Genomic DNA, 23,686 nt, shown 5'->3' with positions numbered 1-23,686 from the left:
TTTAGCGTACCACGCCACAAACAAATGCGGGACCACATCTACCACCATGGCGCTGAAGAAGGAAGCAACGCTGACCTGCGAGCATCTTGCAGCGAGCCGATGCTCGAGTAACGTTGAAGCTGCGTCTGGCTGGCGCAGTACGTGCTCGTCCAGCTCACGGTGGCGCCAAGCAGCAAGTTCCACGACGTGTACGTCTCGTACGGGCTCGTGCTGAAGCTGCGAAAGGAAGGAAACGCGCCGTTTGTAGGCACGCATGGCTTGGCGGAGCGGTACTGCGTTGGCGGCACGGAGCAACTGTAGGTTAAGAATATGAAGAATTACATATCAGGCACCTTCCGTGAATTCGTGAACTAGTGAGCAGAGCTTCGCATGTGTTTGTGCCTTTTGACTGTAACCAGTGTTCGTCAGTGCTTTCTGGGGCTTCACTCTGTTTGCCGTGCAAACAGGAGTAGCTGGTGTCGCTTAAGGAAGCCACCGTCTCCAAGGATATCGTGTTATTGAGAATAACATGAGGGTGTGTACAGACGTGGATTGAACAGTCACCGTCATGGTAATATGACTTCACTCGAGTTCCTGTGTGGCTTGATAAAAAGACACGCAGCATGTGCAAGAGTGAATAACAGAGCCGCCTAATCAGCATTAAGAAAGTATTGATTTAAAAAGAGGTTGCGCAACGTAACAAAGCGGTTCGCAGTCCCAGCGGCTATATGAATTTTACAGCGACTTTCTTTGCCTCGCAAGCTGCAAGTTGCTCTTCGAAGACACATCTTTATTCTTTTCACAACACTCCTAAAAGTCCGAGAAGGGGCATTACATATGGGTGAGGTGGGAATGCAGAAAAAAAATTGACCACCCTTTCACTACTGTGAAGAAGGGTGCAAGCGAAACTCGGGATCCGCTGCTCTTCGTTGTCGTAACGCCTTGGCTTCGCGCTTCACAGGGAGGTCGGCACGTCGAGGACGAGCCCTTTCTCAAGCGAGTTCCCGGTGGCGTTCATCAAACGCTGCCTGTTCTTTGTCATGATTGCGCAGGGCCCCGAATATATGATTGAGTTGCACAGGACTGATAGCCTTCGGTAGCTTTAGGTCTGATATTGCAAAAGCTACTTGCTTTGGTGAAACGTATTCCTTCATCGAAGCCCAGGTACACTGTGTTACGACGAGGAGCTTGACGCAGAGTAAAACTGCTGTCACTATAGGTATTATATTATACAGCTTAAATGAAGTTCATAAAAAAAGAAAACAATTTCTGCATGTAGTTTTCTTGAATATTGATCTTATAGTTTTATATTGAAGTTTATGCTGGTTACAGCAACCTAGCTACTCGCATACTTGGCGCTAAAACAAAACAAAATAGATATTTATGCAGCATTCGAATTTGTTACTGATTTAGCACCTTACTACTTATAGAGCAGTTGCTAGGTACGATGAAATGTTGTACTGTCGCTTTCTATGGCGATCTTAACATTGCAATAGACGCCAGCCGTGATAAATCATTATACCTAGAGGCACATTACCATTATTTTAAATAGGCAACCAGAATTTCGTATGTCATTGCGGACGTCTTACTTGGTAATTATGACCCTGCCTCCTTCGTTCGCTATCTCCCACATGGCGCCGAAACCTCCCAAGTGGGAAATGCCCTGCGTAAAAGCAAGATACGTTGGAAATGTAAACGGTATGAAATTGACGCACTTTCCACGCGTCATTCGGTAATCAAACGGTTTCATTAAATGGGAATAGCCTCGAAGGCAGCTGTTCAGAGAGATTGTTGGCCATCGAAGGTCTTTGTAAAAAGTGCGTGGGAAATTTCTTTGCTGATGAGATTGTTCGCGCGAGTGTGCATTTGGGCCGTCGCCGCATCAGAGCTAGAAATCGAATTCCTATAACGTTGCGTATGTAAAGGATCACCTGGCATGCAACGTTGCGTGACGCGAAGGGCGTGAGGCCTCAGTGATCGGTGGCACTTCGTTCTATGAAGGAGAACGCATCCCGCGACCCCCTTTCGAAACGGATCGGGGATATGTGGCGTTCGGCACAAAATTTTCTCACAGGCGGAAATTCCCTGATGTCTACAATGCTCCAAGCCGGCTCTACATGTGGGATGGATTTTATACCGCCATCAGCAAGTCTTTCAAGAAAACCTTCATAGAGACTGTTCTCCTTTGACGCTTGTATTGCGTCTCCCGTACAACACGTTAGTATGGTGCAGATACATTCACGTTCTGCAAAAATTAAAAAAATTGTGGGGTTTTACGTGCCAAAAACACTTTCTGATTATGAGGCACGCCGTAGTGGAGGACTCCGGAAATTTCGACCACCTGGGTTTTCTTTAACGTGCCTCTAAACCTAAGTACACGGGTGTTTCCGCAATTCGCCCCCATCGAAATGCGGCCGCCGTGGCCGAGATTTGGTCCCGCGACCTGGTGCTTAGCAGCCCAACACCATAGCCACTGAGCAACCGCGGCTGGTCACTTTCTGCAGCGTGGGTGGTTCTATAGTGATCGTGTTGATGTTTTCTTGCCGCTTCCTGTATATCGCAGTATGTATAACTTAGGACTTGAACGCAATATGCGGAAACGCGTGAAAAATAATTTTGGTTAGACCTTCAGCGAAAACCTTTTTTCACTCGCAATCTGACACTCTCCTTGTGAAGCCATGGCAACAAAGCAAAGGCTTCTTTGTTTCGTTAGCTGCTAATTGCATCATATGCAACAAAACTCAAACTCTTGAGCACGTCTTCTCGGATTGTCATGACTCCGTGTTCTTGTAGGGCGCTCTCAAACAAACCATAAAAAAAGAACTGCCGATAAGCCATCTCGGTACTCGTTTCTTGTCATGTGCAGATCCAGGGGGAGTGCCAGCTTGCTTTTGTGCATGAGCAGCTTGTGCAAAACGCGCATTGATGTCAGCAGTGCCCGCGTAGATGGCAGGTCTACAAGCCAATATCTAAATGGAAGTCTTATGTGCACACGTGATGCAATAAAACACATGATTGAACCACTCGAGTGGTTTCAGGAGCTTGACGGTTTGGTGTCTGTGATGACCTCTTTGAAGGCCTTTTAAATCAGTACTGTCTACCCAAATGATGCAATAATACTATTTAGCACAAAGTGACCTGCTCCGCACGTCTGTACGTATTGTTGCGAAGAAGGTAATAATAATAAAGTGGTTAGCTCGCTTGGCAATACGCCCGGCTTCTGAGTTCGAAGTCCACCATCGCACACATTTTTCGTTTCTGGTTTATTTTGTTTTACACATTTATTTCTGTATAGCGATTTGTCTTACGTGACCGACGGATGGACGGGTTTCTTTGTTGGTTAGGCATAGAAATACTTACGCATTTAATTAAAGAAAGAGTGGAAGCGTGGAAGCTCCCGCAGTTGCTTACCAGTGCAGACGAAGCCAGCGCTTATCCCTACGTCACCTCCGAAATAAAGCCTTGTAGGGTGGCATCTGCTTAAAGACCGATTTATTTTGCTCTGTTAATGTCAATTCTAGGCCAATTAGAAAATGAAAGGTGGCTGCAGCCGACAAAAGTAATTTCTACGCCTGCAGTATAGAGGACGTAAATTTTAGCAAAGATTGCCTACCCATTCACACTTCATCCTAAAACCAGGAACACAAAGACACACGTTCGCCGGTGTCTTTACGTCAAAATGAGTCACAATAAAATATCAGGGAGGGTAACCAAAGCGCTTCTTTTCCTTCATTATTAGTAAATGTTCCATCGTGCACATCCTGAGCTGGCAGCGGTCCAGCTTAAATTTAAGGACACCATTTCCACTGTGCAACTTTTTTTTAAAACCTATTTTACTAAAGCTAACATTTACAAGAATACCGGGGGGTTCTTCTCGAGACCACGTGGCAAGCTGTAAACGTATCTGCAATCCGTTTCATACACAGAAGGCAACACTATGTTGGCTTCGAATACTGTACTCTCAGTGCTCACATTCGTGACCAAAAAAAAAAAAAAATTGTGCGTCACAGATGAAAGAAATGTATATTTTTTGTGTTGCAATACGCGACGATTTCTTACATGTAAAGTGCTGGAGATGTGAACCTATTTACTACCAAACGAGCGGAGTGACACGCTTCTGTGACCAGCTGTTATACGACCAGCTGCTACGGCGCACCACTTGTGCTCGCGACCAAAAACATAGTGCGTAGCACAGCGGAAGACGGAAGGTGCAAAGATGATATACATCATTTGACGCAACGTTCAGTTAGCTAATTGTGGTGGCAATGTGTATGAAGCCGTTGCTCTGTGGAGAGCGTCTTGATCAGGCCAAAAACGTATGCGTTATACAAAACGCGCCGAGCGAGACTCTATTCTACGACAGCAATAAACTTGCGTATAGTTTTCACGGTGTGGCCTACTAAACACGACATAGGACTAAAATAGTCGTCTGCTCGTAACAGTTGTTTGAAGTAATGGAGTTTAAATTAATCAGACTCATTAGAGTCTCGAATATTTGTTTTTGCTTTATCTGCTGAATTAATTCCGTACGAAGCACAAATATTCCGCCGCTTCTCTGTGTCCTACAAACGTTTCTGCGCAATTGACGAGTATATGCGGAATAAACTGCACATTCTGTAGATATGAATATCTAGCGGCATTATCGGATTACATAAGAAATGTTGCAATATGATTATAACTGCAGGGCACGTTGAGGGCTCCAAGCGCTTTTCTGTTTTGTTTCATTGGACAAACAAATTACGTTGGCCTGGTTTCGTAGCCGTGAAGGAATTATGAGCGTTTTTTGCAACGCGCTGGTTTTCGAACCTCATTGTACTAATTACAGCTTTCTTGTTATATTTTCTCTGTAGTCATTGCAGCTCTATGAAGCCGAAAGCGCGAAATGGATTTACATCTGAATGGTGTGTAACGCAAGCCAAGCGATCGAAATTATTCCATAATAGACTAGCCGGAACTAGTCTAGGCTATAGGCCAACCTTTGAGGACTAGCCGAACCAGCAAGCTTCGTTCATTGCATACAGTACGACAAGACATTTCATATGAAAAGCACAGGGTATCTAGAGGCACTACAGAAGGCAAAATAATGGAATGTGATCATGGAAAGGACTTAGCTACTTTCGCTGCGTACTGCGTCGAGACGTAGTCTCAAACAGCAATTCGGTCGACATCGCGTGAGCCCGTACTCCGACTATAAAAATAAGTAGAATATAGAACGTTTCACTTCTCCATTTGCGCAGGTCTCAACGCTTTTATCTTAATTAAGCTTTTTCAGTTGTTTTTTTTTCTTCATGAGAAGAAATGGAACAACAAAGCAAAAAAAAAAACGCGACAGAACCATATCGAACAAATTCTGACAGATCACAATACCGGAATGTGTCGCCATATCCACTTTACTTCTCCTAATACAATCCGGTGTTACGTTAGCGGGATCAAGGAAACACTTTTACGTCAAGCTTAATTTGTCTAACCTACTCCACAGAACGTAGGAAACTCACAGATGCGATGACCATTGTGTAGCCCGCGTAAATGAGGACCATTTGAACCACGTCTGTCCACACCACTGCTTTGATGCCACCCTGCGAAAAAAAAAGAAGAATGCGCGCACACACACAAAGAATTGAATTGATTGAATTTATTTATAAGAAAGACAGAGAGGTCGACCTGAGCTAGTGCGCTCTAGTCTGCTACTCTGCACTGGGGAAGAGGGAAGGGGAGTGAAAGTATTGGGATGGATGATGATGATGGTAAGAGAAATGGCGAGTGCTTATTGTAGGGGTTGAAGGCCGGGCGTCGGGATGAAAAACCCACAAACTTGGGAGGATTTATTCTACATTCTATACAGGGAGGTGAGCGTCAAGTATCAGACGTACAGGCATTACGGGCCGGCAGCAACTCGGACGCTGCGGCCCGCGGCAAGAAGTTCGAGAGAGGTGAATCAGGGAGTCAGGGCATGTCCCAGCATGCTCAGGTCTCTCTGGAAGGCTTCTTATAAGCCCTTCGAGCACTGCAAGTCACGTCATGTTTGACCAATGGGAGAGTCCACTCCGATGACGCCACTTGCAGCCAATGGTAGGCGCCCGTGTCGCGGGGCACACCTGTCGGGGCTCTCTGCGGTCTTGCCACGCAGACTGGCAATCACTTCTAGGCCGGAGAAGGAGGGGGGCTGCACCTGCTCCATTGTCCGACGCCCACCTGCAAATCCCGGCGACTCGGCTCCGCGGCGGTGGCAACAGCCTTCTTCAAAGACGAAGGGGGTCGATTGCGCTCCATTGTCCCAGGCCCCCTTCTAATCCCGGCGACGCACGAACTTGTTGCCTTAAACTTGTTTGCTCGGCCGCTTCTCTGGAATGCGCTTTCCTGCTCCTGCATTCCTCAATTAGCTGTGCTGCCACTCGAAGCGGTTTGGGGAACTCGAAGTAGCCTCAGGAACCAGCTCCATATCTAACAGCTCGTCCTCGCCCCGGTTGTTCTGAATGGCCGGTGAACTCAATTCGCTGGCCAGGAGGAACGCTGAAAGAAGCTGCAGGGTACTGGGGTCGAGCCTCGTTTGACGAACTTCGGGATCCTAGGCCCTGGAGAACAAACGTCAAACAAACCAAACAACACAGCGCTGCACCACGCGTAAGCGCAGGCTCTTCACCCCTGACTCGCCAGGCTATTACTGAGTCAAAATCAACCCTGATCTTTTAGTTCCCCAATTTTGACAACAGTTCCAACCACCCCTCCAAACAGCCATCCATTTCTCCTCGATTGCCGACAAGACCAGAGTACTATTGTTGTTGCAAAACAAAAGGGTCGTTGACGATGCAAACAACAAATGAAAACAGCCGAACATTACTTAAGTGGCCTAACCACACGAACAGCATGTTTCCAATCTATCGCAGTGGCGTACTTATCGCACGTATTGGTGCCACTGAACAATCTGGTCAACCTCACAAGTACGTAATCACAAGCGCACTAGCCTTGTGGTCACTAAACAAAACGCGTACTTGCATTGTAGGCAAACTTTTCATTCACGCTTACTCACGTTTCTTTCCTGAAAGTCCTACAGGACACGTGACATAAACGAACAATTAAACTCGCGGGACTTACACACTCCGCAGAACCCTTAAAATAATGCGTCTTTTAATAACTCGTTCCACGCGTACTTATCAGAGAAGTCAGAATACGGCTGCCCTCCACACACGCTAGCAACCCAGTCATAAATCTGCTTCCTTCCGTCCACACAGGACACGCGCTAATGGAACTAAGAACGCTTCGCCGTGCAAATCATGCACTCACTGAAAACCTACGCGCTTAACCTTGCAAAATTCAACACTTAAAAAGAAAGAAGGTTAAATAAAACACACGCGCGTTACGATAGGCCTCTCAACAGTAACCTTGACCCTCAGGTTACTCACACACACAAAAAAAAAAGCCTATCTACTTATTAATGAGCATCTCGCGAGACTACTTGTTTACACAAACGCGTCTTTCAAATCTCGGAGCTTTTCTAACAAAACACAAACAGAGCTCATACCTTACACCTTGAAAGAAATCCTAGTCTCAAATCGCAAAAACTTTCCGATGCTCAAAAATAAAAAACAAGCTAACACGTTTTACTTCTACGGAAGGGCTCTTGTCCTCCATTTGCAAACGCTTACGTCTGACTCATACTTTGAGTCTAACCCGGGGTGGACGTGGTCTGAAAGCTACTCTGGCTGCCGAGAGACAACAAAAGGGCTGATTCACTATCAGCTCCCCCAAGACGTTACGGTCTACTGCCAATTTGCGTCCCCGCGCCCCGCTTTCAACACGAACTCGATTGACCGCGTCGCCACTCCCCACCTGGTCTCGTCCTGCCACCTTGCGTTTCTTCGAACTGCACGCTGAGCTGTGAAAAGAACTACGGAACGACGAGGAGCTTAACTGCCCCGTGCCCTTTGTCCGCGTCCGCGCAGAACATTCTTCGCGGTCCCCCTTTGACCGGTGGCTCGACCATTCTGGATGCGTCAACATCGTCTTTGACGACCGCACCTTTTTCCTCGCGCCCTGCCCATTTGGGTTTCTCGCCATCTTTGGCGGCGCCTCATTAGTTACCGACTTTCGGTTTTTACTGCGCTTCTTTTTAAGGCGCTTTCTCTTTGCACTAGCCTTCATGTCGCCTTCTCGTGCCTCGTGCTGGCCGGTACACATTTCGTCGGCCCGGATCGGCCTCTTACCCGCATTGTCTGAGTGATTTACATTTAAATCTACTCTCTCTCTGCCTCGACTGGCGGACAGCTCAACCGACTCTGGCACAATGCAGCAGGCTTTACTCGAGTAAGACAACTCGCACTCTTGCGAACTGCCCTCTACTACATTGCCCAGCGCACGCTGTGAATCGGCACACAGCCCGTCGGTATCGATCGCTGTCTCACGCGCACAGTCCGAATGATTAACTGAATCATCCCTATCTAGGCCATCTAGACTGGCGGAGAGCCGCACCGATCCCTGAACAATGCAGTTGTTCTCTCGTGAGCTACGGAGCTCGCCACCCCGAGAACTATTCTCAACTGCATCGTCCAGCTCGCACTTCACTTCTGCACGCACATCTGGCTCTACATGGGTGCTCGCTTCTGTCGGGTCAGAAGTGCCCTTCTCTTCGCTAGCAACCTCGCTAACCTTACCAGCGACGCACACGCTCGGTAACTGTGCCAATTTGTTCGCAGCTGGCCTAGCTGTCTCTACAGTCATCTGTTGGCACAGCACCTCGTCGCTCTCCTTGCGGCCTATAACGGCCTCTGTTGCCACTAAGGCATCGTTAGCGGCTAGCCTTTCCCCTTCACTTATGAATCTGCAGCTAATCTCACAGGCACTACTCTTCTCGTCGGCTTCTGGCGAAAATCCGCTCGATGCTGCCGCATTCTTTCGCTCTGTACTTCCAACAGAATTCTCAGACAGCCGTTGTCTCTGTGCCAATAACTGATCACAATACTGTATCTCTTTGATCAGTGCTGCCTTCTCTCTCTCATACTTTTCCTCTTGCTCAAGCTTACGTTGATTCTCACGTTCGCGTGCCTTCTCACGTTCGTGACGCTGACACCTAAGAGTAAGTTCTTGAAGCTCATGCTTCCGTTCATTCTCGCGTTCTTCACGCTGACGCTCACTCCTAAGCTCACGACGCTCTCGCAAACGTACACGACGCACACGCTCCCGTGGCTCCTGTATCACTTCCCAAGCAAGCTCAATGCTTTTGTCATCATTGCCACTATCATTTATCGCCTTTATGATAGCTGGCGTTTCCATCCGTTCGTCCGCCTCAACTCCCAAATCGTCGCACACCAACAACAAATCCAACCTCGTCAACCTTCTAAGATCCATGGCAGCTGCCCCGACAGGTGGTTAAAACTGTTTTCCTTAATTAATTTGTGCAAATACACAGTGCATCAAACTCCCGATTCCCAGAACTATCAAAATTGAACACACAACCTTTGAGTCTGGCGAATCATAAGGAAAAAAACCACGCGCTCACTTACGGTTGCAGCACCCTGCCATCCGGTTCATCTGTCCGCTGTTCCCGGTTCCTTCCGGACTCCCTGGGTCGAAGGCTCGCTCCTTCTTCGATACTCCCAGTCTCTTCGGACCTCTTTCGACGAAGGCTCTCTCTTCTTCGCTCTTCCCGGTTCCTTAGGATCTTTCTCGACGAAGGTTGATTCGTAGCGCTGCCACCAGCTGATGCATTCGGAGGCGATCCTACCGCTGCCAACCAGATGTAGGGGTTGAAAGGACGGGCTTCCGGGATGGAAACCACAAACTTGGGAGGATTTATTCTACATTCTATACAGGGAGGTGAGCGTCAAGTATCAGACGTACAGGCATTACGGGCCGGCAGCAACTCGGACGCTGCGGCCCGCGGCAAGAAGTTCGAGAGAGGTGAATCAGGGAGTCAGGGCATGTCCCAGCATGCTCAGGTCTCTCTGGAAGGCTTCTTATAAGCCCTTCGAGCACTGCAAGTCACGTCATGTTTGACCAATGGGAGAGTCCACTCCGATGACGCCACTTGCAGCCAATGGTAGGCGCCCGTGTCGCGGGGCACACCTGTCGGGGCTCTCTGCGGTCTTGCCACGCAGACTGGCAATCACTTCTAGGCCGGAGAAGGAGGGGGGCTGCACCTGCTCCATTGTCCGACGCCCACCTGCAAATCCCGGCGACTCGGCTCCGCGGCGGTGGCAACAGCCTTCTTCAAAGACGAAGGGGGTCGATTGCGCTCCATTGTCCCAGGCCCCCTTCTAATCCCGGCGACGCACGAACTTGTTGCCTTAAACTTGTTTGCTCGGCCGCTTCTCTGGAATGCGCTTTCCTGCTCCTGCATTCCTCAATTAGCTGTGCTGCCACTCGAAGCGGTTTGGGGAACTCGAAGTAGCCTCAGGAACCAGCTCCATATCTAACATTATGTACATGAGACAGTTGCCTCGCTAGAGCCGCTCTTCGAGCTTGGTGTCCTGCAGGAACTTAAACAATACTTTTGTTGCACGCATTGAAATTGTAGTGTCAGGCCATGGGCCGAGGATAACTTCTTCCGACAGTAGTTGTCTGCCAACGCTGGCTAGGAAACTGTCTAACGTCCTTCGCTCCAGCATATATGCTGGGCAGTCGCACAGTACGTGTTGCAGTGTTTCGGGCATCTGGCAGTGTTCACAATCAGGGCTGTTCGATTGGCCTAACTGGCCACACACAAAGAAAAGGAAAAAAAGATTAACGTATCTTCCCGTTCACAGTACACCGCCTAAACATGCCCAAAAGTTGAAATTTCGCCGTGGCGAGGACTTACAAAATTTATTTTTAATATCATGAGAACATAAAAAAAACGAGCCCTGACTGCGCCAGCAACCTTTTACCCTGCTAGACCATATAACGGCATCGACTGTACCTGTATACCTGTATACTGGTCGTGAACTGCCCGTGACAAGAAAAGTCGTTTCCAGCTTAAATTAGTCATTGCAGATTACCCACCGAGTGTGAAATATTTGAGGAATAGTTTTTAATTTCACGCCCGATCTGCCTCTGAGTCCGATCGCGAACTTATAGACCGGAAAATACAATGATTGTTGTTGGTTGACGAACTTGTTGGCTTAAGCTCTACAGTGAGATTTATTGAACCTTAATTGCAGGCTCGACATAAATGCGTACAGACACAGCCCGCACTACATGCGTGAAATATAAGTAATAGCTGGTTTATTCTTACTTACACGATATTGTGCAAAGAGCTTTGTCCTGTTCATTCGTTTCAGCCTCGGTCTTCGTCCTCTTAATTAATGCGCAGTAATGTTCGAGAATAAGATTGTCGGCTGTTCTTTACTTCGTCAGTAAGTCATTCCTATTCTTTTTTCTTTTGTAGAGAGAGTTTAGATAGAGTAATCCGCCAGTCTATAGGGAGACATAGATCAACTGTATTTTACAAACGGCTCTTTTTCCAAGCCATTGTCACTATAAAGGGAGTTAGTGTTGCTTTGCATTGCTCCTTTACCAAAAAGAATAAATGATAGTTCGGCTGCAGAGGAGGCATAAGGTGTAAGAACGCTCGGATTTAAATTTAAACAACCATTTCATCGCACATAGCACGATACACAAAACAAATTCCAACGGAGTTTCACGGTGTTTCCGACAAGTTCCAACAATCCACGCAGCCATCTTTCCAAAGCGCCGCCTTCGCTAATAATACGTAGACCATCGGGAATGGCGGAAATCTTTATCTTACAAACAACTTCTAGCGTAGGAAGTTTTTTGCGAATACTTGGATGCTTCTGGAGAACATATGCATTCACTACGTACGACACAGTCTCCAATACGACGTGCGATGTGTTTCAAAGGTTGCTGCCTCAGCTGTTGAAATCTTTTGTAAAGCTTGCGGATGTGGTTGCTCGTATGGGTAGTAGTATGCTAACATGCACTGTTAAAGAGAACACCTATAGGTGGTATTAAAACTCACATAACTCAAACGGTTCTACCTTTTCGGGCGATGAAAATAGAACGGCTGATATGAGTCACTATAGCTGACATCCGCATTGAAAGCATTATAGAACCGTCAGCATGCTTTCATATCATGCTTCAGCTGTAGTCGGTAGCCAAATACTGGCACTGTGTACCCACCCCATTAAAATGGGACCTTAAATTACGTGAGAGAGGGCGAGGAATCGTGTTGTATTATGTGTTGTGCCTATAACGGTGACATACTACTCCCTCTCAAGAAAGAGAAATACGAAAATATCGGGAAAAGGAGCGATGACTTACTATGGTGGTGTAGAATGTGCATACAAAGCCATTCAGAAGGATAGAAGACCACACTGGTAAGCTGGTCACTGCGAGGAAAAGAAAACCTTACGTTTCGCTCACGCAATCCGCTTTCAGGCCGTAGAAGGCTGCATCGCGAAAAGTGAAACTTTCCGGTGCATGGAAATTCGCTGTATTGCATTTACAGAGCAGTGAAAACAAATCGATGCATCCTTCTAGGGTGCGCCACCAGAACTAATCGGTTTATAGCTAACCATTTTAAACACACGCGACTGCTGCAGGCTTTTTCTTCAGCAGTCAAATCTACATACTAGTACTATAACTGCTTAATTTTGCGCACGTTAGGAAGTTACTTCACCTATCGTCGTCATCGACTATAAATTGGAATGAAATAAATATTCTTTGTGAATCGATAGAACGACCACGATGGTACCACGACGACCGTGTGAAACGAATGCATGCCGACAATGGTTTGATGACGTCGGCATGACGAGAATCTCTTGACAAAGCTGGAATGATGCCGATGCAGCGACCGTGATGGCATCAGGGGCACATTCCTGGTACACCAAGCTATTAGACAACTTGGGTTACGCATCCAAGATAGCAGGCCTGTGCACTCTGCTTTATGGCATCATGCTAATTGGACCGGAATTGCCACCGTCAAGTGCGGTGTGCCAAAAATGTGGATGTCAATATCTCCGCGGCTTACTTGGGACCATCCCCATCAGATTCTACGGCAATCGGGCTACGTAGCATGACGTCATAGATCGAAGTGCACAGGCCTCGTGCTATCTAGGAGGAGTTGAGCGGTTGAGTCGCCGTAAAAAGCGCCAGACGGCATGACGAGAAGCAGATCGCATAAGTGGAATGACGACAATGACGGCGCAACAATGATATAGCGGCCTTGATCACATGCCTATAGTGGCCGAAGCCGGTGACAACTAGGGCCACTGGGTGGGCGTAAGACGGACGGAGGGAAAGACGGACGGACAGACAGACAGACAGACAGACAGACAGACAGACAGACAGACAGACAGACAGACAGACAGACAGACAGACAGACAGACAGACAGACAGACAGACGGAAAGACAGACGGATGGATGGACGGGCGGACGGACGGACAGACAGACAGACGGTAAGACGGAAAGACGGACGGATGGAGGGATGGACAGCCAGACAGCCAGCCAGCCAGCCAGCCAGCCAGCCAGCCAGCCAGCCAGCCAACCAGCCAGCCAGACAGACAGACAGACAGACAGACAGACAGACAGACAGACAGACAGACAGACAGACAGACAGACAGACAGACAGACAGACAGACAGACAGACAGACAGACAGACAGACAGACAGACAGACAGACAGACAGACAGACGGACGGACGGACGGACAGACAGACAGACAGACAGGACAGACAGGACAGACGGATGGACAGACGGACGGACAGACAGACGGACGGACAGACGGACAGACGGACAGACGGACAGACAGACGGACAGACGGACAGACGGACAGACGGACGGACAGACAGACAGACAGACAGACAGACAGACAGACAGACAGACAGACAGACAGACAGACAGACAGACAGATAGACAGACAGACAGACAGACAGACAGACAGACTGACGGACGGACGGACGGACGGACGGACAGACAGACAGACAGACAGACAGACAGACAGACAGACAGACAGACAGACAGACAGACAGACAGACAGACAGACAGACAGACAGACAGACAGACAGACAGACAGACAGGCGCAACGTTAAGAAAGAGGAAGGCTGCAGTGTGTATCAGAGAGGAAAACAGGGTTGCCTACAATTAGGTGACATTAAGAGCAAGAAATGGAGTTGGGCAGGTCATGTGGCGCAGGCAACCAGTGGTATATTGAGCCCCACAATGGTTGCCGAAAGAAGGGAACCGCAGTTGAGGATGGCATAGAACTAGGTGGGGTGACGAAATCGGTAAATTTGCAGGTGTACGAAAGGGTCAGCTGGCGCAAGACGAAAGCTATTAGAGGTCGCTGGGAGAGGTGTTCGTCTCGCAGTGAGCATAAATAGGCTCATGAGGATGATCTTGTTCCCGATATCTTTTTCAGATGACCCTTCTGTGGAGTAATGTGTCTTCTTGGTATACCTACACTTGATGATTTTGTCTATTCGAGCATGCAGAGCGTGACAATGGCAGGCTTATTGCTGCTTAACATATAGCTAAGGATCCTCCTGTTCGTATCAGTGGCACTGTATCAGTGGCACTCGTAAGGGAAGTACTGAGCAGGAGTGAAAGGACAGGGAGAGAAGATAACAGAGAGGAGAGGGTAAGAAAGAGAACTGTGTACACACATTGTTCAGCTCAACCTCTTCAAGTGTCCATTGCCTCACTCTCTTCATAGCAACCCCTTCATAAAAAGATGATTCGTTACTTGCGAATGCTGCTCATGGGAGTTCAGACGCCCGTTGCCAAGGCTGCGGTGCAAATTCTTGAGGCACTAGAACCAGTGCTTGCTGCTGTATAAAAGCTTGCAAACGCCATGGCATCATCAACTTCAAGGTTGTCACTACAGGACAGGATAAGCAGTTCCGTAATATTCCAGTGGAACGCACGAGGTCTACGGGGTCGCCTGGGAGATTTGAAACAGAGAGTGCTCAAGCATCGGTTTCCAGTTATCGTAATATGCGAGCCGAATATGACATCACCATTTAGACTCTCTGGATACGAACAATTCGCGTCTGGGACAAGTGGCAATACTTGCAAAGTTTTACTATGTGTGCAATGTGACCTGACGTATTCGCTAAACCAAGTTCCGGTGCATAACAGCAACGAGTACGTCTCTATAACACTGAAGCTAAAGCGCCGGGTAATCTCGATCATTGGTGGCTATATTTCGCCCAGGGGAAGATTTGACTCTGTACACCTAAAACTTGTTCTTGACTCTTGCCAAGGACCTCATATTATTGTAGGCGATTTCAACGCGCACCACCATCTTTGGGGTAGTAGGATCACAAATATTCGAGGAAGACAACTTCTTAACTTCACAAGCAGCAATGATCTCACCATCCTGAACGACGGCTCACCAACACATCTACGTGGAACAACGTACAGCAGCTGTCTCGATTTAGCTATCGCTTCACGATGCCTTTCGTCTTCTGCTGCCTGGTGCACAGATGCTGAAACGTATGGCAGTGATAACCTACCTACTTATGTACAACTGAGGTGGTTTACAAGATTTCCAAGTTCTAATACGCGACGCACTGACTGGGATGCCTTTCAGAACAAGCTAGAAGAATCCTGCAACTCTATAATTTCACCGAAAGAGATTGAAGAGCGAATTACAGCAGCAATGCACGCAACAACATGCATCAGCCAAGCATCAAATTCAAGAACATCCGTCGACGTTGTATATTAAGAGCTGCGGGCTGTTCGTCGCCGCGCCGAGAGGAAATACAGGCGAACTAAATTGATATCCGACTTGAGGACGTCACGCAGTGTGCAAAAGAAAATTCAAAGATACTTAAACAAGCTCGACAGACAATGTTGGAGGTCCTTTTGCACCAGCCTGGACCCAAGAAAACCGTTGTCCACAATATGGCATGTTGTACGAGCACTACCATCTTCTCCACAACAGCTACGTCCCTTCCGAGCTTTGGCTATCATCCAGACGCGCAGTGAGAAGGAAATCGCGGAAGATTTCTGCATACACCTCTCTGGATCTACAACATCGGTAGCTTCAGTGCTCAGGTGTGCTCCTCCAACAATGGACGATCGTCTCGACCTCCCATTCACGCTGCAAGTGCTACGTGCAGCGATTTCCTCTTCAAGACACTCAAGTGCGCCTGGTCCTGATGGTATTACCTATTCTACCTTGCGCCATCTAGGCCCTCGAGCGACTGAAGAGCTCCTGGCTTTATATAATCTCTCTTGGTCCTCGGGAACTGTGCCTGCACATTGGAAGACAAGCAAAATTGTGGCATTATTGAAACCATGCAAGACACCCCATGCTATGCTTTCCTACAGACCTGTGGCGCTTGCCAGTTGCACAGGTAAAACCATGGAACGCATGGTTTTGACGCGCCTGGAGTGGTTTTTGGAGAAACGTAATATATATCCAGACGCAATGACAGGCTTCCGAAAGGGTAGGTCGTCAATCGACAGCGTCGTCGACCTAGTAACAACTGTTCAACATCAGAAACGTCGCCGTCGATTAACGGCTGCTGTCTTTCTAGATATCAAGGGTGCTTATGACAACGTTCTACATGATGCACTTTTAAATGCCCTAGAAGAATGTGGCGTCGGGGGACGTATGCATCAGTGGATAGCCAGCTATCTTCAAGGGAGAACAATATTCATGACAACTCCAGACGGTGAAACAATGAACCACCCCGTCTATCGTGGAGTGCCTCAAGGAGGTGTATTGAGCCCAACTTTATTTAATATCGTTCTCATTGGACTGGTCAAAGAATACGCACGCACAGTCTCGGTCTCTGTGTACGCAGACGACATCTGTATGTGGACCACGAGCCTAACGCGCTTGCAAGTGCAAACGAAGCTGCAGCGCGCGGTGTCAATAACGTCGACATACCTAAACAGTCGCGGACTGCAGCTCTCACCGGAAAAAAGTGTAACCATGGCATTTACACGGAAGTCAATGGCCTGCTACCCCGTCATGATTAATGGGAAGATTATACCTTCAGTAACCCACTTCAAGTTTCTCGGAGTCACCATCGACCGTGACTTATCTCGGTCGAAGCACCTCTCTGGATTAAGAAGAAGGCTGGACAGCTTTACTCAGATCATTCGACATATCTCTGGAAATTCATGGGGGCTATCCAAATCATCTCTTCTGCAGCTCTACCAGGCACTTTTTGTTGGCTACTTCCGCTACAGTGCGCCTGTACTTTCTCGGCTAAGTACAACTGCTATACGCACGCTTGAAAGTGCTCAGGCTCGCGCACTGCGAATTTGCCTAGGTCCACCACGGTGTGCGTCTACTTGGGGCACTATTGCAGAGGCACGTGCGTGCCCAGCTCGAGTTTATCTGCAATATGAGCCATTGCGAGTGCATCTAAGGCTACTGACTAGACACAGGAATCATCCACTCGCGAACATCACAAGGGTACGGCCTGTGTCCGCTTACTCAGAAGCCGTGTTGTCACAGCAAGAATTATTGCCGTCGGACTTCGAACCGTATGACATACCCAAAGTTCCACCCTGGACGATGGCAAAGCCAACGGTGAGGCTCTCAATCCCTGGAATAACGAAGAAGTCCAAAATGCCGCTTGCTGGTCTCAAGCATTTCGCGCTATCATACATTGCTTACATGTATGGACATTATGAACATGTTTTTACAGATGGTTCCGTGACACAGACCTCTTCCACGGCTGCCTACACGGTGCCAGGAATGGGGATTGCACAACGGTTCAATATAGAACACAGGACGTCGTCTACAGCGGCTGAGTTGACCGGAATTCGAGAAGCAGTTCGCTGCATACTGCAACGGAGTCTCGAGAAGTGGACAGTGTTCTGTGATTCAAAACCAGCACTGCAACTCATCAGCAATTATATGAATGACAGAACCGCATATAGTCCTCTCCTTTATGACATCATGTCTCTGCTTGCTGAGGCGTCTCATTCCGGGCACACCATCGTGCTGCAGTGGATTCCTGGCCATTGTGGAATAGCTGGAAATGAACAGGCTGACGCGGAAGCAAAAAAGGCGCACACTGACGGAACCATCGTAAAAATTAATTTTTCCCGGTATGACATTAACACCTTGCTCCATAACAGCATTAAAACTTCTACGGCACGACATTGGGACAACCCCGAACATCGACAAGAGCGCCTATATCGACTTGCCGCTGGATTACAATTCCGGCTTCCACTTCGGTTGCGGAGAAGCCAGGAAACACGCATTCATCGATTACGGCTGGGTGTGGCATACACCCACCGATACCTTCACAAGATTGGACAAGCACGGGACCCTGAATGTAGCGTCTGTCACACTCTTGAGACAATAGCTCACGTACTTTGCGTGTGCCCTCAATATGCGACCGAACGAAGAAAACTCAAATCTACTGTTGACAGCTTGGACTCAAGTCAAGTCAAGTCAAGTCAAGTCAAGAACTTTATTGAGGTCCTGAGGGGTCTAAGCCGTTGGAGATCGCACGCGGCGAGCTCCTTGGACTCCCGCCCCTTTTCAGGAGAAAAGCTTTTGGGCGCGTGGAGGAGTGTTGACTGTGCCCAACGTGCCATAAAAGCACTTTTGAACTTTTTAAGTGAGACTGGTTTAGACGATCGCCTCTAGAAGCTGTGAGACGTGTAGTCAGTGCGAAATGTGTTCGCGCAAAAACTTTTTGTGGCACGATTACTTTTTGTAAGGACAAGATTACTCTTAGTGTATTGCGTCTCCAGTGCGCATCCGCATATTGGACAACGTGTATATAGTATCTCATTGTACCATATCATAATCATCCACCACCTACCTTTCTCTGTATTTCCCACTTCCCCATTCCCCAGTGAGGAGTAGCAGGCTAGAGACACGCTCTCCAGGCCGACCTCTCCTCCTTTCTCTTCATTAAAATCGACTCCTCCTCCTCCTCCTCCTTCATAAAAAGAACAGGACTCCATTCCTGTCTAGCCGTTTCTTCACATGTATTCGCAGCTTTTGCATCAGACCTATTTGATATTGATCAATGTTGTCAAATTGTAAAATTTCCTCTTCTTATCATTAAGATTACTGTCTTTTTTTATGGAGGGGGGGGGGTTTGGTCAAAATTTATTGGAAAGCACTGTCACATTATATGACTGGTGACATGTCATTTCGCAGCAATGTGAAAAGGTTTCGACAAGACACTACACATGTGTATATTTTTTTATCGTGCACTCTCCCGTGCATTAACTAGCGCTAGTTTTACTTTTAGCACAGGGTGTGCGCGCTCAATTACTTCATCTGCATTGCACGTAACAGGTAGCGTATCAATTTTTTTAGAAGAAAGGTCAACTGAACCATAAGTGCACATATAGAAAACTATATTTACCAGATCCGAGAGTCAGTGATGGGCCGTACAGCACGACGCCCATGTACAGTAACTGAAATGCGAAAACATAAATTATTTACGATGTTTTAAAGGGACACTAAAGATGAACGGTAAGTTAATCTAGACTGATAAAACTCGTTTATGGAACACCGAAAAAGTTACTGTTTGCGCGCGCCGATATTATAAGCCAGAAAAGGCGCGACAGGGAAAGAGGAGTGGCGACGCCAGCGTCAACTTCCCGTACTAGCTGTAATCACACCATGACTTTCGACAGTTTCGGCGTAGATCTCATAAACATCTCTATTTAACTAATGTAACCTAGATTAATTAACAAACCAAGATTATATTGCATTCTGAAAGAATCAATCACTGTATCTAGGGAGCTTATAGAGAATTTCTTCCACAAAGAAAATCACCAAATGGGCAAATTGGAATCAGTGGCGTAATACAGGCGTGCACCGGCGCTGCAGTTTGGGCGAGAAATTCAATCATGGAAACTTTGTCCTTCGTTTTGATCGCAGCTCTTAGGCTCCGGTTCCTGTGTTGAGCGTAGGCGTCCTCGGTGTAACCGAGCGAACGAGCCCAACGAAGGATGAAAGTCAACGCGGAACGCAGCGGGAGATGAAATATACGACGATAGCGAAGAGGCAACGCGAGGAGGAAAGCAGAGGAGGAAGATGCAGTGGAACTGTGAGGCGGAAAGCGTAGGAGGAAGGTATGGCCAAAGCGTGAGAAGAAAAGCGCAGTGCCGCACAAGACGGGCTCTTCGGCGACGAACTAAATGAGATGAAAGCAGAGGAGGGAGATGCAGTGGAACTGTGGGGCGGAAAGCGTAGGAGGAGGGTATACGGCCAAAGCGTGAGAAGAAAAGCACAGTGCCGCACAAGACGGGCTCTTCGGCGACGGACTAAATGAGATGAAAGCAGAGGAGGGAGATGCAGTGGAACTGTGGGGCGGAAAGCGTAGGAGGAGGGTATACGACCAAAGCGCGAGAAGAAAAGCGCAGTGCCGCACAAGACGGGCTCTTCGGCGACGGACTAAATGAGATGAAAGCAGAGGAGGGAGATGCAGTGGAACTGTGGGGCGGAAAGCGTAGGAGGAGGGTATACGACCAAAGCGTGAGAAGAAAAGCGCAGTGCCGCACAAGACGGGCTCTTCGGCGACGGACTAAATGAGATGAAAGCAGAGGAGGGAGATGCAGTGGAACTGTGGGGCGGAAAGCGTAGGAGGAGGGTATACGGCCAAAGCGTGAGAAGAAAAGCGCAGTGCCGCACAAGACGGGCTTTTCGGCGACGAACTAAATGAGATGAAAGCAGAGGAGGGAGATGCAGTGGAACTGTGGGGCGGAAAGCGTAGGAGGAGGGTATACGGCCAAAGCGTGAGAAGAAAAGCACAGTGCCGCACAAGACGGGCTCTTCGGCGACGGACTAAATGAGATGAAAGCAGAGGAGGGAGATGCAGTGGAACTGTGGGGCGGAAAGCGTAGGAGGAGGGTAAACGACCAAAGCGTGAGAAGAAAAGCGCAGTGCCGCACAAGACGGGCTCTTCGGCGACGGACTAAATGAGATGAAAGCAGAGGAGGGAGATGCAGTGGAACTGTGGGGCGGAAAGCGTAGGAGGAGGGTATACGGCCAAAGCGTGAGAAGAAAAGCGCAGTGCCGCACAAGACGGGCTCTTCGGCGACGGACTAAATGAGATGAAAGCCGAGGAGGGAGATGCAGTGGAACTGTGGGGCGGAAAGCGTAGGAGGAGGGTATACGGCCAAAGCGTGAGAAGAAAAGCGCAGTGCCGCACAAGACGGGCTCTTCGGCGACGGACTAAATGAGATGAAAGCAGAGGAGGGAGATGCAGTGGAACTGTGGGGCGGAAAGCGTAGGAGGAGGGTATACGGCCAAAGCGTGAGAAGAAAAGCGCAGTGCCGCACAAGACGGGCTCTTCGGCGACGAACTAAATGAGTTGAAAGCAGAGGAGGGAGATGCAGTGGAACTGTGGGGCGGAAAGCGTAGGAGGAGGGTATATGGCCAAAGCGTGAGAAGAAAAGCGCAGTGCCGCACAAGACGGGCTCTTCGGCGACGGACTAAATGAGATGAAAGCAGAGGAGGGAGATGCAGTGGAACTGTGGGGCGGAAAGCGTAGGAGGAGGGTATACGGCCAAAGCGTGAGAAGAAAAGCATAGTGCCGCACAAGACGGGCTCTTCGGCGACGGACTAAATGAGATGAAAGCAGAGGAGGGAGATGCAGTGGAACTGTGGGGCGGAAAGCGTAGGAGGAGGGTATACGGCCAAAGCGTGAGAAGAAAAGCGCAGTGCCGCACAAGACGGACTTTTCGGCGACGAACTAAATGAGATGAAAGCAGAGGAGGGAGATGCAGTGGAACTGTGGGGCGGAAAGCGTAGGAGGAGGGTATACGGCCAAAGCGTGAGAAGAAAAGCACAGTGCCGCACAAGACGGGCTCTTCGGCGACGGACTAAATGAGATGAAAGCAGAGGAGGGAGATGCAGTGGAACTGTGGGGCGGAAAGCGTAGGAGGAGGGTATACGGCCAAAGCGTGAGAAGAAAAGCGCAGTGCCGCACAAGACGGGCTCTTCGGCGACGAACTAAATGAGATGAAAGCAGAGGAGGGAGATGCAGTGGAACTGTGGCGCGGAAAGCGTAGGAGGAGGGTATATGGCCAAAGCGTGAGAAGAAAAGCGCAGTGCCGCACAAGACGGGCTTTTCGGCGACGAACTAAATGAGGTGAAAGCAGAGGAGGGAGATGCAGTGGAACTGTGGGGCGGAAAGCGTAGGAGGAGGGTATACGGCCAAAGCGCGAGAAGAAAAGCGCAGTGCCGCACAAGACGGGCTCTTCGGCGACGAACTAAATGAGATGAAAGCAGAGGAGGGAGATGCAGTGGAACTGTGGGGCGGAAAGCGTAGGAGGAGGGTATACGGCCAAAGCGTGAGAAGAAAAGCGCAGTGCCGCGCAAGACGGGCTCTTCGGCGACGAACTAAATGAGATGAAAGCAGAGGAGGAAGATCCAGTGGAACTGTGGGGCGGAAAGCGTAGGAGGAAGTATACGGCCAAAGCGTGAGAAGAAAAGCGCAGTGCCGCACAAGACGGGCTCTTCGGCGACGAACTAAATGAGATGAAAGCAGAGGAGGAAGATACAGTGGAACTGTGGGGCGGAAAGCGTAGGAGGAGGGTATACGGCCAAAGCGTGAGAAGAAAAGCGCAGTGCCGCACAAGACGGGCTTTTCGGCGACGAACTAAATGAGATGAAAGCAGAGGAGGGAGATGCAGTGGAACTGTGGGGCGGAAAGCGTAGGAGGAGGGTATACGGCCAAAGCGTGAGAAGAAAAGCGCAGTGCCGCACAAGACGGGCTTTTCGGCGACGAACTAAATGAGATGAAAGCAGAGGAGGGAGATGCAGTGGAACTGTGGGGCGGAAAGCGTAGGAGGAGGGTATACGGCCAAAGCGTGAGAAGATAAGCGCAGTGCCGCACAAGACGGGCTCTTCGGCGACGAACTAAATGAGATGAAAGCAGAGGAGGGAGATGCAGTGGAACTGTGGGGCGGAAAGCGTAGGAGGAGGGTATACGGCCAAAGCATGAGAAGAAAAGCGCAGTGCCGCACAAGACGGGCTCTTCGGCGACGAGCTAAATGAGATGAAAGCAGAGGAGGGAGATGCAGTGGAACTGTGGGGCGGAAAGCGTAGGAGGAGGGTATACGGCCAAAGCGTGAGAAGAAAAGCGCAGTGCCGCACAAGACGGGCTCTTCGGCGACGAACTAAATGAGATGAAAGCAGAGGAGGGAGATGCATTGGAACTGTGGGGCGGAAAGCGTAGGAGGAGGGTATACGGCCAAAGCGTGAGAAGAAAAGCGCAGTGCCGCACAAGACGGGCTTTTCGGCGACGAACTAAATGAGATGAAAGCAGAGGAGGGAGATGCAGTGGAACTGTGGGGCGGAAAGCGTAGGAGGAGGGTATACGGTCAAAGCGTGAGAAGAAAAGCGCAGTGCCGCACAAGACGGGCTCTTCGGCGACGAACTAAATGAGATGAAAGCAGAGGAGGGAGATGCAGTGGAACTATGGGGCGGAAAGAGTAGGAGGAAGGTATACGGCCAAAGCGTGGGAAGAAAACCGCAGTGCCGCACAAGACGGGCTCTTCGGCGACGGACTAAATGAGATGACGCCAGAGTAGCGCGCCATCGTCTATTCACCGAAGACGCCATCGATGAGGCATGCGGGGAGCGCGTCCACCGATACCATATGTGGAAACAAAGCGCTGCATGAGCGGAGGTCTGTCTGCGACGGCTGCCGTGAATCGTGCCGACGTGTCGCCCACGCGCTGCCTCTCGCGATCTCCCGATTGGCGAGGCAGTCTTACCACACTTTGCTCCGTTTGCTATGTGCCGCACGAGAGAGATTTTCCGCGCCATCCACG

General features: G+C 49.1%; 1 protein-coding gene across 1 annotated transcript in view; it reads right to left on the bottom strand.

The window, feature by feature from the left end:
* LOC135915976 (sodium-coupled monocarboxylate transporter 2-like) overlaps positions 1–23,686 on the bottom strand; it is a 76,605-nt gene that overhangs the window by 44,783 nt on the left and 8,136 nt on the right. Inside the window, exons 3-7 of the mRNA XM_065449155.2 lie at positions 19,264–19,315; positions 12,232–12,299; positions 5,475–5,555; positions 1,569–1,642; positions 76–216 (exon numbers count right to left, since the gene is read on the bottom strand). Coding sequence (XP_065305227.2) covers positions 76–216; positions 1,569–1,642; positions 5,475–5,555; positions 12,232–12,299; positions 19,264–19,315 — 416 coding nt within the window. The remainder of the gene's footprint in view (positions 1–75; positions 217–1,568; positions 1,643–5,474; positions 5,556–12,231; positions 12,300–19,263; positions 19,316–23,686) is intronic.

This window comes from Dermacentor albipictus, chromosome 5, assembly GCF_038994185.2.
Source record: "Dermacentor albipictus isolate Rhodes 1998 colony chromosome 5, USDA_Dalb.pri_finalv2, whole genome shotgun sequence".
Taxonomy (NCBI): Eukaryota; Metazoa; Arthropoda; class Arachnida; order Ixodida; family Ixodidae; genus Dermacentor; species Dermacentor albipictus.
The sequence above is the reverse complement of the archived record's forward strand: the minus strand, read 5'-3'. Positions and strand labels throughout refer to the sequence as shown.